Consider the following 12,978-nt stretch of genomic DNA (forward strand, 5'->3'; position numbering starts at 1 on the left):
CAGAGAATGAAATCAAAGCTCTGTGAGTCCCTGAGTGTTCCCAGACCAGTTCCCAGCTCACTGCCACCTCTCCTGCCACCACGTTTGCCTCTTGCTTTTGTTTCCTCTTATGGAATCCTACAGTTTCACACAGTTCTCAACAGGGCACTAATATGGCAACAGTGCAAAAATCCTGGTGAGGGTAAAGAAAATGCTTTGTTGAGCAAAGAATTTACAGGAAGTGCCTCCAAGTCCTCAGGAACACTGAGCACCTCCATCTCCAGCAAAGTCAGAGCCTGGCAGAGCTCAGCAAGGCTGGATTGAGCCCCCTCCCATCAACCAGGGGGCAGCTCCACACTAAAATCTGTTCTGTATAAATTATTTGCAATAAGGAAGTGAACACTGCATCATTTAGGAGAATTGACCATCTCCAGCTGCTCAGCACAGCTCTGGTCAATATGCTTTTCCATTTTTAAATGCCATTCCGGGCTCCCAAAGGTCCTTGTTGGTACAGAGCTGCTCAGGCAGCAGCTGGAGGCTGTGAAATGCTGTCAGAGGCTGATGGCCTGACTTGGTTTCCATCCCACATCGCTTCTCCAAGTTCCATCAACGTTACCTTTCTGGTAAGAGGTACCTCTATAGGCACTGGGATCACTTCTGCCAGCAGACAGCCGTAAAATGCCACCATGAACATCACGGGGTCGTTGTTGGGATACACAAGGGCTACCTGCAACCCACACATGTGTGCTGTTACTTGAAACAAATTAAAATTTCAAAATCCAGACCTAGAGCGACTAAAACTCAGAAAAACTTGGTGTTATTTCACATTCTTCCTCCCCCAGAATGTATGGAATGTGCCTGAGCTCCTCACGCAGTGCCCGGGCACGTGAGGCTCACACACAGCCAAGGCACAGACATCAAAGCCTGCACTTCCCTCAGAGCTGCGTGCTCTTCCTCAGACGTATTTCAAAGCCCAGAGCCAAGAAGCTGCTCACAGAGGAGCCAGAACCCCTGAAAACTCACACCAGTTTCTGTCCCAAGCAGCCTCGTCCCTGGGGTTAGAGTCTCACTGTGGTGTCTGTGCTAAGTTCCAGCCCCCAAGCCCCTCGTTTTACTCCAGAGAGAGAAGCAGAGAATCCCAAAGTCATTACCCTGTCTCCAGGTTTTAACACAGGTTCGTTTTTGGTCCCCAGTTTATTAAGCAGGGTGTAGGCCAGCTTGAGACTTCTGCTCCAGAGTTTGCCTGGAACACAGAGAACAGAGACTTGCACAGCTCTGGATCAAGCAGCACAAGAGAACAGCTCACATCCTGGCTGTTTTTACCATCTACAGCCACACTGCTCTGTCTACAACACTCTCAAAGACCAGGAAGGTTTTCACAACCCCTCTAAACCCACGAGCCCTGTGCTCTCTCCACTGCTGCTCTTTGGGAGCAGCTGAGCAGGGGAAGGCAGGGCGGAGGCTCAACTCACCATAGGTGAGGGTATAAACTGGTTTTCCTGTCACATCCAGTGCTGTCAGACAGGGACATTTAGCCTGAGTGGTTCCCCAGCGCTGCAGAGCTGCTTCCAAGGCAGGAGGCCAGTTACAGACCACTCCCAGGGGCTCTCCCTTCACCGGGGTCATCTGGCGGCCCTCGGGCTTGGGCTGGTTCGGGTCGGGCTGGGGAACTAAGAAAATTCCATAATATTTCCAGTATCTGTTGGGATATTTCTAATATAATCCAGACAAAATAATATTCCCCATCTCTGCCCATTGGTCACCTGACAGTTCAGCTTGAAATAAACTCAAAACAAACCTAAAGGAAAAGAGGAAAAGCGTTTAACAACCCATTCCATCCCATTTCCTAGGAAGTCTCACTCAGAACAAGACATCATGAACGGAGTCTTCCCACAGGATGTTGTTCAAAGGTGTTCAACACATCAGTAGGGAAAGGAACACAGAACTGGAGAAAAGAAAACCTTAGCTGGAATGAAATTACCAGTGAGGACAATCCCCTTTGGGAAATTAATGAAAGTAGCCTAAGAAAATGAAGGGGGTTTAAAAATCTATTTGCATTTCTTTTTTAAGAAGTTTAGTGTTGAGGAGGAGGTCCCCCAGAGCTCAGCAGAACAGTGAATTACTTCAAACACTGGTTTTGTGTCCGACTGTTCATGGAGGCTGCTGCAAAGAGCGAATCTGAGTCAACCTTGAGAACAACAGCACAGAGAACTCAGCTCCCCGAGTGTCTAATTGTAACAAATGTGCATAAAACCATTATTTGTGCTATTACCTTCCACAATTTCTTCAAAATCATCCACAAAGAACTCTTTCAGGGGTGGTCTTTTAGGTCTTTTCAAGGTGTTCAACAACTGCTGAATTTTTGTGGAGACTCTGCTGCTCACAGGAACACCTGGAGGGAAAGACCAGAGCGCTGAGTGCCACGTCCAGTCGTTCCCTGGACACCTCCAGGGCCTGGGACTCCACCTCCTCCCTGGGCAGTTCCAAGGCCTGCCCACCCCGTCCACGAAGGAATTCCTCCTGAATGCCAAACCACGACGGCGGCACGGTAACGCCTTAATGCCAGTGCCGAAACCATTCCAGTTTTGTGAAGTGCTTCAACGAGCTGGACTGGAGTTGGAAGAACAAACCCCACGATATTTAAGCCCTCTCTGAAAACTGCAGGAGGTTTCGTACCATCTGCAGTGTCCATGAGGCTGGAGCGGTTGGATCCCTTGTGCATCCCCTTCACGATTCCCGAGGGAGGGAGGTCGATGGCTGCCGGCCGCGCTGAGGGGGTGGAGGTAGTTGCTGTGACATCTGGGGGGACTGAGAAACTTTCTAAAAAAAGAAGAAAGCTGCTAAATACACCTTTTATTATCTCCGACAAGCAAAGTGTCAGTCAGTCAGCTGTTACCAATAATCCTAAGGATTGAAGGGTTGGATGTATGGGAACCCTCATTAATGCTAAACACACTAATTCCTAAAGGTTCAGCAGCTCTAGGAGAGGCACATTATGTGTTCTGGAAACCAAAAAAACCAATGGCACGAGGTTTTGTCCATGTCAGGAAAGTGCTTCAGCAAAACAGAATTCCTGTTCTTGGTTTCTAACCTTGAAGCTCAATTTCTTGACATTAAGTACTGTAAAATAAATAAATAAATAAAATTTTAAAAGTTTGAGATTCACATGAGCTCTGAAACACCCAAAGTCCAGAACAAATCCCTCCCTCACCTATGCACTGATCTCTCTTGCTAGAATTCTACTATTTAGCTTTTTTGTGAGTGAGGGCTTTTGAAAACAAAACACGTGGGAATTTGACCAAAGCAGATCAGCAAAAATCGTGTTGGGTTTCAATCCCTTCCAGCTGGGTGGTTACAGAGCTTGTCCAGCAGTTACAGAACAAACCCAATGAACAGTGTGAGCTGGGTCTTACTTCTGCTTCAAGCTGCAAGACACTGTCCTGCCTTTCAGCCGAGGCTGCAACTGCATCCTGCAGGAATTCTCCAGTGAACTGTCTCTTAAACAAGGGATTTTTGCTTATGTGGGGTTTCTTTGCACAACCCAGCAGGTTCAATCATCTGATAGGGCAAGAATATTCTATTCTGGCTCAACAGCACCAGCAACTGTTGCTTACAAAGGAAAAACTCCACAGTCTGAAACTACGGGCTGGGCTTTCCAGATAGTCTGAAGTCAAATCCTAAATAATTCTGACGGGGTTTTGTGATTGATTCTGGGTTGCTTTCCCTTTTTCTAAGGAGGAAAAAGAACCCATTTCTGCATCCCTTTGGAGACACAGTGGCAAGGAATATTTCTCATGCACCGAACTTCTAAAATCACTGGAAAGGACATGGATTTGTACAATCCAAACATCTGCAGGACTTTGCATTGCTCTCGAGAGAGAGATGTGCAGAACTGTGTATGTGAGAGTTCTATTCCTTTAAACCAGGATGAATGTGGCAAATGTAATTCTGACACAGATTCAAAGCTTCTATTTTGCATAAGACACTAATTAGATTAGACAGCAGATATTCTGGAGGTAAAAAGCTGTGTTACCTTAATTCATTGCAAAAGGTAATGTGGCCTTCTGCATGCTCCAATTAAAAACAGCCTCTCTGCTTCAAAGACATTAATTATATTGACTACATTTTATGGGCAATCTCCTCAGTTTTCCATTTCAGCAAACAATTTGCATCCCAGCGAATAAACAAACAAAAATAACAGCAATAAAAAATAAATAAGTGAAAGATAAAATCACCAGCACTTCTATGCACTGCTTGCCCCAACCCAGTTAAGCAGAAGCAGAGAGCACATGAAATACAGACAATGTCCTACGGTGCAGGAATTTCCTCACCAGCAGCTAAAAAGGACAAACATACACAGAGCAAAAACAAACTTGGCCATTTCATACAGAAGCATCAGCAGCAAGGAGCACCTCAGAGCCTCAGAAAACTGAGCCCGGGGTATCCAGATCTGTAGATTTTGCTCCGTCTCCTCAGTACCTGGATGCTCTGGTTATTCCTCAGACAGCCGTGGAAGAGCTGGGCTAAAGCTTTACTCCCCTAACCCCATTTTTTAATGACAGGCTCATTTGTTCACACACATGGCTGGATTTGGTTCTTTTTCTTTCCTGATCTAACGCAAACAATAAACCATCAGGGCTCAGAGCAAAATGAGGATGTTAAACACAGCATTCCCCCACTCCACAGGCACAGACACCCCTAGGGGATTCGTCAGGACACAGATGAAAATGCCACTTGCACTGGGCAGCTTTGTGCCCACAGGAGCTCCCAAGAGCTGGAGACATAAAGCAACACAGGACACAGAGAGTTGTGCCTCCTGCTCTGTCCACACTGTCCCTGCAAGTCTTCCCTGCTTCCAGAAGCTCCTGCTCCCCACTCTCCCTTTTACAACCACCTCAATCTTCTGAAATTCTTCCGGAAAACAACAGCGTGACGGTGCAACTCCAACCAATCCTAGCAAGTTCCATCAATACCAGCTAAACTCTTGCTCCGAATTTCCCTTCTGCAACGGACAACTGCAGCTTTATCAACACAGTCTGAACTCGAAGCGATCGTTCTGTTCGTACCCAGCTCCTACCTATTCGAGTATTGGCAAATACATCAGCTAGTGACCCACTGGTCCCTTTGCCTTCTCCATGGGAAAGTGTAGAGGATGCTGATGAGGATGTGGATGACCCCTGAACAGATCGGTTGATCCAAGACTCAGCATTCTGTAAGCTCTGGTGCAATGCAGCAGAGAGAGCAGCTTGGCGCCTGAGCGAGCCCTCGTCCTCGGAGGCGGAAGACGTGTCTGTGTGGAAGCAGAAAGAAAATCTAGCTGCTTAGGGAAAAGCACATGGCACTGAACATGCTCTTTCCAATCACATATCAACAGCACAGGCTTTCACAGGAAGATCTGTTTTCCACGGGCTGTTACATCAGCCACACCAGAGGTTAAAGCAGCAGAATTGTCAGTGGGAACACACTCACCCCTGTTTGATTCACCTCCTCACACAACATCCTTCCCCTGGGGTCTCCAAGCCTAGAACTTAACTCTCATTACTTTTCCATTCACATTCCATAATATCAGGTGCTGTTTTGCCTAACTCTGGTCATTCTGAACTGGAAAGTGAGGGGTCAGGGTTGTTGTCAAACTGCAAAGTCCCAGGAACAAAGAAAACACAGGAAACAACTGTGCCAAGGCCACAGCAGAAAACGCTTTTGTCTGGGGCTCTAAATGGGGCCCTTTCAATTGCAGAAAACAAACAAAAAGCCCAACCCCAAAACAAAACAGAGAAATCTACAGCAAGGAACTGCTTCCTGTGTGTCCCAGAGCACAGATACCTCGGCTGTCCCAAAATTGTGAACTGATTATTTAATTACCATGAAGCAAGCACTTAGGTCTTGAGATGTTGAGTTGTACATTGCTAAATACAAACATACAGGCAGCTTTGGCCTGAAATTTAGGTGTTCCTCAAAGTGATTTTTTGCCTACACTCGAGTGGTAAATCAAACTACCAAATCATGTTCTACCCACTTGCAGAGTGGAACGGAGTTAGGAGCTGAGGCAGAGGACTGGCTCCAGCCACGCTGTAAGTGCTGACCTCGATTCATGTGACTCCCACAGCACAGGATGTGCTGCAGTCCTGGACAAGTGAGCACAGAGCTGAGACCCAAGCAGACACCAGGAACATGCATCAGCCCCCCGGAGAAAGGAAGGGAAAAAGGAAGTGTGATAAAACAGGAAGTAAGGAGGAGGAGGAGGAGTGACATGGCCCAGCAGAGCAGTTTCAGAGCTATGAATTCACCAGGGGTTGTGGATTCATAACATTCGGATGACTTTGTCAATCCAAATGTCTGCGATGCTTCTGCACAATGAGACACAACATAGAAGTCACTGCCAAAAATCACACGGACTCATTTGTCAGTCAGTGCATCGAGCTGCTGGAAAACAGAGGGTTACTGATATCTGCTGCACATGCATCGTGACAGACACCATGTCATCCAGGGATTCTGCTGCAGCCAGTACATGGCAGGGGTGGGAAAAGTCCTGCAAGTCGTGGAATCCCAGCGGACCCCTCCGAGGTCCTTGCCCAGAAACAAACATCTCTGCAAGCCCTCCTCTTGTGTGCTGAGCATTAAACACGAACAAAATTCAAGACGTGAATTATCCATCAGAAACAGGTGTGAGGGAAGCAGAAGTGGCCTCAGTCCAGGGCTGCTCAGCTCTGGCCAATTTGAACCATAGAACCATGGAATACCCTGAGTTGGACCCACAAGGACCACCCACGTCCAACTCCTCGCACAGGACATCCCAAGAATCCCACCATGTGGTTCTTTAAGAACTCTGGAAGAGAGGTCACTTCCGAGCCCTGAGAGAGGACTAACACACTCCCTGCAGGTGTGTGAAGAGCTGGAACACCGGCAGCACTGCAGCCCCTTGGTTTGGAAGGTGTGACCCCGGACATCCCGGCACAGCCTCACCTGGGGGAGTGCAGGCGTCTGCCGGGGACTGGACGAAGGTGGAGCGGCGCTTGGTGGGCATGGGCAGGGCCATCTTCTGCTCCTTGTGCTTGGCCAGCGCCGCCTGGACCGCTTCCGTGTGGATGTCTGCGAGAGGGAAGGGCACAAGCTGCCTTCAGCAAGAGCACAGCAGCTGGGGTTAGGGTTAGGGTTAGGGTGCCAACACCCCGATCCGCCCGTTTGTGACATCCCCCTTTCAGCGCCTTCCCCATGACTCTTTTCTGCCATCCCAGGAGTAGCATCACCTTTTATTCTCTTTTTTAAAATGAGGAAACTAATTGAGGCTCCTGAAGTTAGCAAGCTGAATGCAGGGCCAGGTTTGTTACTCTGGAAACTTCTGGATTAAGCTCATTACATCCTTGTGTAATTGCACCGAACAATTTGCATCAATCCAGAAAATCAGGGTGGCATTATTTGCTTTTTCTACTTATAAGGGGTTTTGATTCAGCAGTTGCACCACACAGTCTGATGTTTCATTACAGAGAACCACCAAGGCAGGACTTTCCATCAGCAGACATAATAATTTTGATTCCTTGAGAGGACACAGCACATTCCTCCCCACGGAGAGGAATCCAGGGGACTCTTGTCCCTGCCCTTACCAGATCGATAACGTTCATCTCTGGCTCCCCCTGAGCGAGCTCGGTGGAATTTGGATGAGGAGGATGATGCTGAGGCTGGAGTTGCAGATGGAACGGGCATCTGAGGTCTGGATTCCTTCTGTAATGCTGGATCGACCCCTGGAAAACATGGAGCAGGAAATGAAAGGAGCTTTTTTGGACCACACTTTTCCCTTTTCCCATGACAGCGTTGTGGATGTTGGGAAGCTGGTTTGTCACTCAGTGTCCCAGTGACCAGCGCTTGTCATTGACTGGAAAACCAATAATAAACCAGCAGCAAGAGCCTTTGCTGTTCCCATTAATCACAAACCCAAGGAGACCTCCAGCTGTCCGGTTCTGGCTTTCAGCATGCCAAGTGTGTGGCTTTATCATCCAGGAAAAGTTTGTTTTTCCCATTAATACAGGGAGCAAAATAGATAATCTGATAAAACACCATCATTTTACATAATTCAGCAAGAGCAACTCAGAATTGTTGCTACTGGAGGTTCAATTTTAAAATGAATCTGTGTGTCAGAGGGAAATTTTGAAAACTAAAACCCAGGGGTCACCCAGCTGTAATTTCCTACAGGTTGTCACCTGGAGTCACGCAAAAACAAGAGCAGCTGCATCACCTACGCATGTGCTGCTTCAGAATTCTCACAAACTACCAAAGGATCAGAGCAATGGAGAGAAAACCACAAATCCTGGGCTTCAATTCCAGTTACACCACCTTTCGAGGTGTGTGGTTTTAGGTAAACAACTTCAGGTGAGTGCCTTGAGCTCAGGGACTCGCAATAACAGCAAATCACCCTGACTTAGCTGCAGGAGTCTCCACAGGATCACAGAATCCCTGAGGCTGGGAATGCCCTCCCAGACCATCCAGTCCCAAAGCTGTGCCCAATCCCCACCTTGTCCCCAGCCCAGAGCACTGAGTGCCACCCCCAGGCCTTCCTTGGACACCTCCAGGGTGGGCACTCCAAACCTCCCTGGGCAGCCCCTGCCAAGGCCTGAGCGCCCTTTCCATGAAACTCCTCCTGATGTCCAACCCAAACCTCCTGACCCCCACCTGGCTCCACCCTCCTGTCAGGGAGTTGTGGAGTGAAAAGGTCCCCCCTGAGCCTCCTTTTCTCCAGGCTGAACCCTCCCAGCTCTGCCAGGATTCTCCAGCCCCTTCCCCAGCTCTGTTCCTGTCTCTGGACACACTCCAGCCCCTCAATATCTCTCTTGTAGAAAGACAATTTTTTAATTCCTCATCTTCCTTCCTCCATCTCCTGTCCCTTCTAAAATCCAAAAGAGCAAAATATTACTGGAATATTATTGAATGTTAGAGCAAACTAACAACCCACTTGATTGTTAATGATTCTTTAAACTACCATGGGAAAAACTGAGAACCTTTATTTCTAGTTAAAGAGATCTGCTGGCCAGAAATCCACAAACCAATTAGGGGGACAAACAATTATTCCACTGGGACAAACAATTCCCTTTCCACTGGTATTTTTTTGGATATGGTAACATATATCAGAGTCCTGTATTTGCTTATCAAAACACCCTCATCCCCTGTGCAAATGTGCAAGGGGCACAAAAAGCTGAATGGAAAAGGAAAAGAGATCTCTGGGGTTCAGGTGCAGGACCTGGGCTCCAGAGCAAGATTATAAATTCAAAATCTCAGTTCACCCACATCCAAAAGCATCAGTTTGTGTCCTTTCCTGTCACTCTGGAACACATTCCATTGATAACCAGTTTAACATCTTTGTAGCATTTATTTGCCTTCATCAAACCCAGCAGAGTTTTATTTTGATCCAAAGACAACACGACTTCACAGACCAAACAGAAAAGCTTCGTGTTTTCTGATCACTCGAGTATTTACGAATTCAGGCACCCACTAGATGTCAGCAGCAGATTTAACACTATTTTAAATGAATTATTAAATTCATATTCAGTTCTCTTTCGTAAGTCTCGTAAAAGCCTCTCATCTCTCTGCGGGGCATCACAGGGCAAACATGACATTCCAGTTAGGAAGGGATCAGAGGTGGCTGTAAGTGACATGACACACAGAGAACAAGCTCTTTGTTTCAGTATTTTGCTCTGACATAATAACATGTTCCAGTGGCCTCACAAAGCGTTCAGGCACAGAGGAGGAAAGAGTGTAAATCACTAATGGTTACACAACAAAGCAGCACAAGTGAGCCGAGCCTGGCAGGTGACAGGTGATTTATTTAGAGCTCCCTTCAGAATAATCCTGCTACAGCTGCACTTTCTGCTGGCAGAAACATGACAAATATGACAGAGAGATGGAAAATGAATTGTTTTAGATTGGCTTTGAAGGATGCCATGGATCTGTTGACTGTCTTTAGTTTCTAATGAGAATTGACTGCTTTGCGATTCCTGCGTTTTGGTGAAGGGCCAAGGATTCAGAGGTTCAGAGACTGAACCATTAGAAGATCAACAAGGAGAAATGTTTGCATGAATAACAAGGAGAGCAAGTGCCACATGCACAAGGAAGCAGCTGCAAACGTGTCACTCTGCTGTCTGCATACGGAATGGAACAGCAGTGCTGGGGCTGGACTGGCTACTCCTTGAAGATGTTTTTTTTCAAGCTACATACCCATAAAAACATGGAAATAACCAACTTGAGTCTCCAGGGCAGCCTTAACACACTCCCAGAACCCAGGGACACCTGGCCCAGCTCCAGGCACAGCTCCATGGGCTTCACGTGCTGTGCTTGCTGCTGCCTCCCATCAAGGAGAACTCGCTGGAATTAGGGACTTCAGATTTTGGGATCTGCAGGTTGCAGAGACTTTTCAGGAGTTACCAGCTAGATGGACCTTAATGGATATTGCACCAAGAAAAAATGCATCTTTAGGTAATTAACAGTGCTGCCTTAACTCCAGAATAACGAGGCAAGCTCCCAGAGGCCATGTGAATGGAGCACAGATTGAGCAGTAAGAACCTCCTAAATTATCCTGCTGACATGCCCTGACATGTCACCTTCCCTCCCTTCCTCTCATTCCACATCCATGAAATGGAGACACTCCATCAGCCAGTGCTCAGAGAAATGGCACTAAATGCCAGCACTAAGTATTTTGTTGCTGTTGTTGTTGTGGACTAAATTAATTTTCTTCTCATTACCAAGGTGACCTGATTCCCAATCCCTCACGCATGACTTCCACGGGGTTTTTACAACAGGAGATTCCCAGACACTGGGGCAGCTGGGTGTGAGATGTATAAAAAGCTGGAGAGCTGGGCCGGAAGGGCAATCAAACCTCTGGGTTAATTGGTGACCTCCATCATCCCTGGCCTCTGCCTGGACTTTGGCTCCACTGGCAGCTCTCAAAGCCCCACAATTAATGAGCCCAGTCTCGCCAAACACTTTTTTCCCCTCCTAATTAAACATTTTCTGAGACAGATCAAACATGTGCACAGTGCCAGGGTTGGGGCCAGGATTGTATCATCTTCAGCCTCCAGAAGACTTGGGACAAAAGCAGGGCTGCCAAGAGCTCCTGAACCACCCAAGGATTCCCCATTTCCTCCTCAGGCTCGAGATCTCCACTGGCACAAATGTTAGCCTGAGGACTGTAAAACCTGCTCAACAAATACCTACTTATCAAGAGGGATTAGTCATGTGTATGTTCATTTTTGGTTTCTTTAAGTAACAGAAATAGATTTGATAAATAGGCAGCAACCAAGTCGCTGAGATTCCCGTCACATCCTGCTCCAGGGAGTCCTCAGCACGTGGAGAGCTGTTTGTAACAAAATCTCCATTTTGAAGGCTAAATTACAATTTCTGCTTGCCTTGCTCCCTTCAGCACGCAGCTCAGAACACACTGATCTTTTGGGTGTAAAACCCAATCTCAAACAAGGCAACGAGCCCCAGCTTGAGATGAATAAACAACCAAATGCAACCTGAGAACCAGCTGGAGAGCAGGAACTGGGCAGTGCTTTGGGGTGGGAAGAGTCTGGAAATTGCCACATGACAACTTTATGTTCCCCCATCAAGTGCCTGAAGGGAGCTGCTGTCATTTCCCCCCAGTCCCGTGGTGTTGACGGGCAATAAATGCACTTTGAGCTTTTACTCTTTATCAATTTTTTTTTGGCAGTAAACCAGGCTCAGTAAATTCCAGTAGCTCCATTCAGGACTCCCCGTCACATCCAGTCAGTGCCCGAAGTCAGAACCAGACACATCAGTTTTTAATGGCTGAACGTCTCAGCAGCTCAGTAACAATTATTCTGGGTAAGCCCCACAACAATGATTAGACACACATTCAGCCACGTCCTTCAGCTGACAATTCTACATAATTATCCCACACACGACCAGCTGAGCTGCTCCGGATCTCTGAACCAAAGGAAACAACTGTACCCAAAGGACGTGATTTCAGATACTCTGGTAAAATAAAGCAACAAATTATGAAAATCCTAATGTTTCTCCAACAAGGCATTAAGATGGCTGAAGGACACAGCACTGACCAACACTGCAGTTCAGACGTTTTTGAGAATGTTCCTAGAATGGTTCTCAAGGACCGTCAGGATTGATCCAGAGCCCCTGAGTTCTCAGCAGGCCAGGGAGTGGGACGTGATGGACGGATGTGGGCGATCACAGGATGCTTTGGGTTGGGAGGGACCTTAAACCTCATCCAGTCCCACCCCCTGCCATGGGTAGGGACACCTTCCACTATTCCAGGTTGCTCCAAGCCCTGCCCAGCCTTGGCCTTGGATACTTCCAGGGATCCAGGGGCAGCCCCGGCTTCTCTGGGCACCCTGTGCCAGGGCCTCCCCACCCTCCCACAGCACTGCAGAGTCCCACCAAGGAGCTCTGGAGCTGCCAGGGATCCCTGGAGCTCAACAGAAGACAAGAACTATAGACCCAATCCACACCCCCCCACATTGTCATGGATCAGCTCAGGAAACACCTACGGAAGAAAATAATCCAGAGTTGGCAAATGGGATCTCAGTGCTCCATTCCACAGATCCCTTTAATGTCACAGCTCTGCAAAATCCTGATTCCAGCCCAAACAAGGACCTACCTTGGGTTTGTGGAACATACGGAGCCAGCAGCTTTGCTCTCTTCTTCTCATACCCCTTCTGTGTGATGTCCCCTAAAAACAAGCAAAGAAAACTCATTTAATCACATTAGAATTTTTCAGTTTGAGGTCTGCTTGCTTTTTTTCAGTGCTATGAAGGTTTTACCTGAACACAGCTGAAGAAAACCTGAAACTCAATGAATCCAAGTACATTAGGATTTCAAAGCTCCATATTACAGAACTTCTGCAGTTTCCCTTGGGATCAGAGACCTACACTATCCACTATTTAAATGCAATAACTTGGATCACAGCAGCTATCTAAATGGAATATCAAAGCAGTGAAAACCTAAAAAGGGAAACTGGGAGTGCATGAAAATATTCTG

At 47.3% G+C, this 12,978-nt stretch overlaps 1 protein-coding gene across 2 annotated transcripts in view; it reads right to left on the reverse strand.

The window, feature by feature from the left end:
* The window catches only part of DIP2B (disco interacting protein 2 homolog B), a 62,535-nt gene that overhangs the window by 22,339 nt on the left and 27,218 nt on the right, over window positions 1-12,978 (reverse strand). For both annotated transcript variants that reach the window (XM_068997822.1, XM_068997824.1), the window contains 9 exons: window positions 12,599-12,670; window positions 7,581-7,718; window positions 6,943-7,068; window positions 5,057-5,269; window positions 2,656-2,799; window positions 2,252-2,371; window positions 1,452-1,649; window positions 1,131-1,222; window positions 596-706 (listed from right to left, as the gene is read on the reverse strand). In XM_068997822.1, coding sequence (XP_068853923.1) covers window positions 596-706; window positions 1,131-1,222; window positions 1,452-1,649; window positions 2,252-2,371; window positions 2,656-2,799; window positions 5,057-5,269; window positions 6,943-7,068; window positions 7,581-7,718; window positions 12,599-12,670 — 1,214 coding nt within the window. The remainder of the gene's footprint in view (window positions 1-595; window positions 707-1,130; window positions 1,223-1,451; window positions 1,650-2,251; window positions 2,372-2,655; window positions 2,800-5,056; window positions 5,270-6,942; window positions 7,069-7,580; window positions 7,719-12,598; window positions 12,671-12,978) is intronic.

The sequence above is a fragment of the Aphelocoma coerulescens genome, chromosome 29 (genome assembly GCF_041296385.1).
Source record: "Aphelocoma coerulescens isolate FSJ_1873_10779 chromosome 29, UR_Acoe_1.0, whole genome shotgun sequence".
NCBI lineage: Eukaryota > Metazoa > Chordata > Aves > Passeriformes > Corvidae > Aphelocoma > Aphelocoma coerulescens.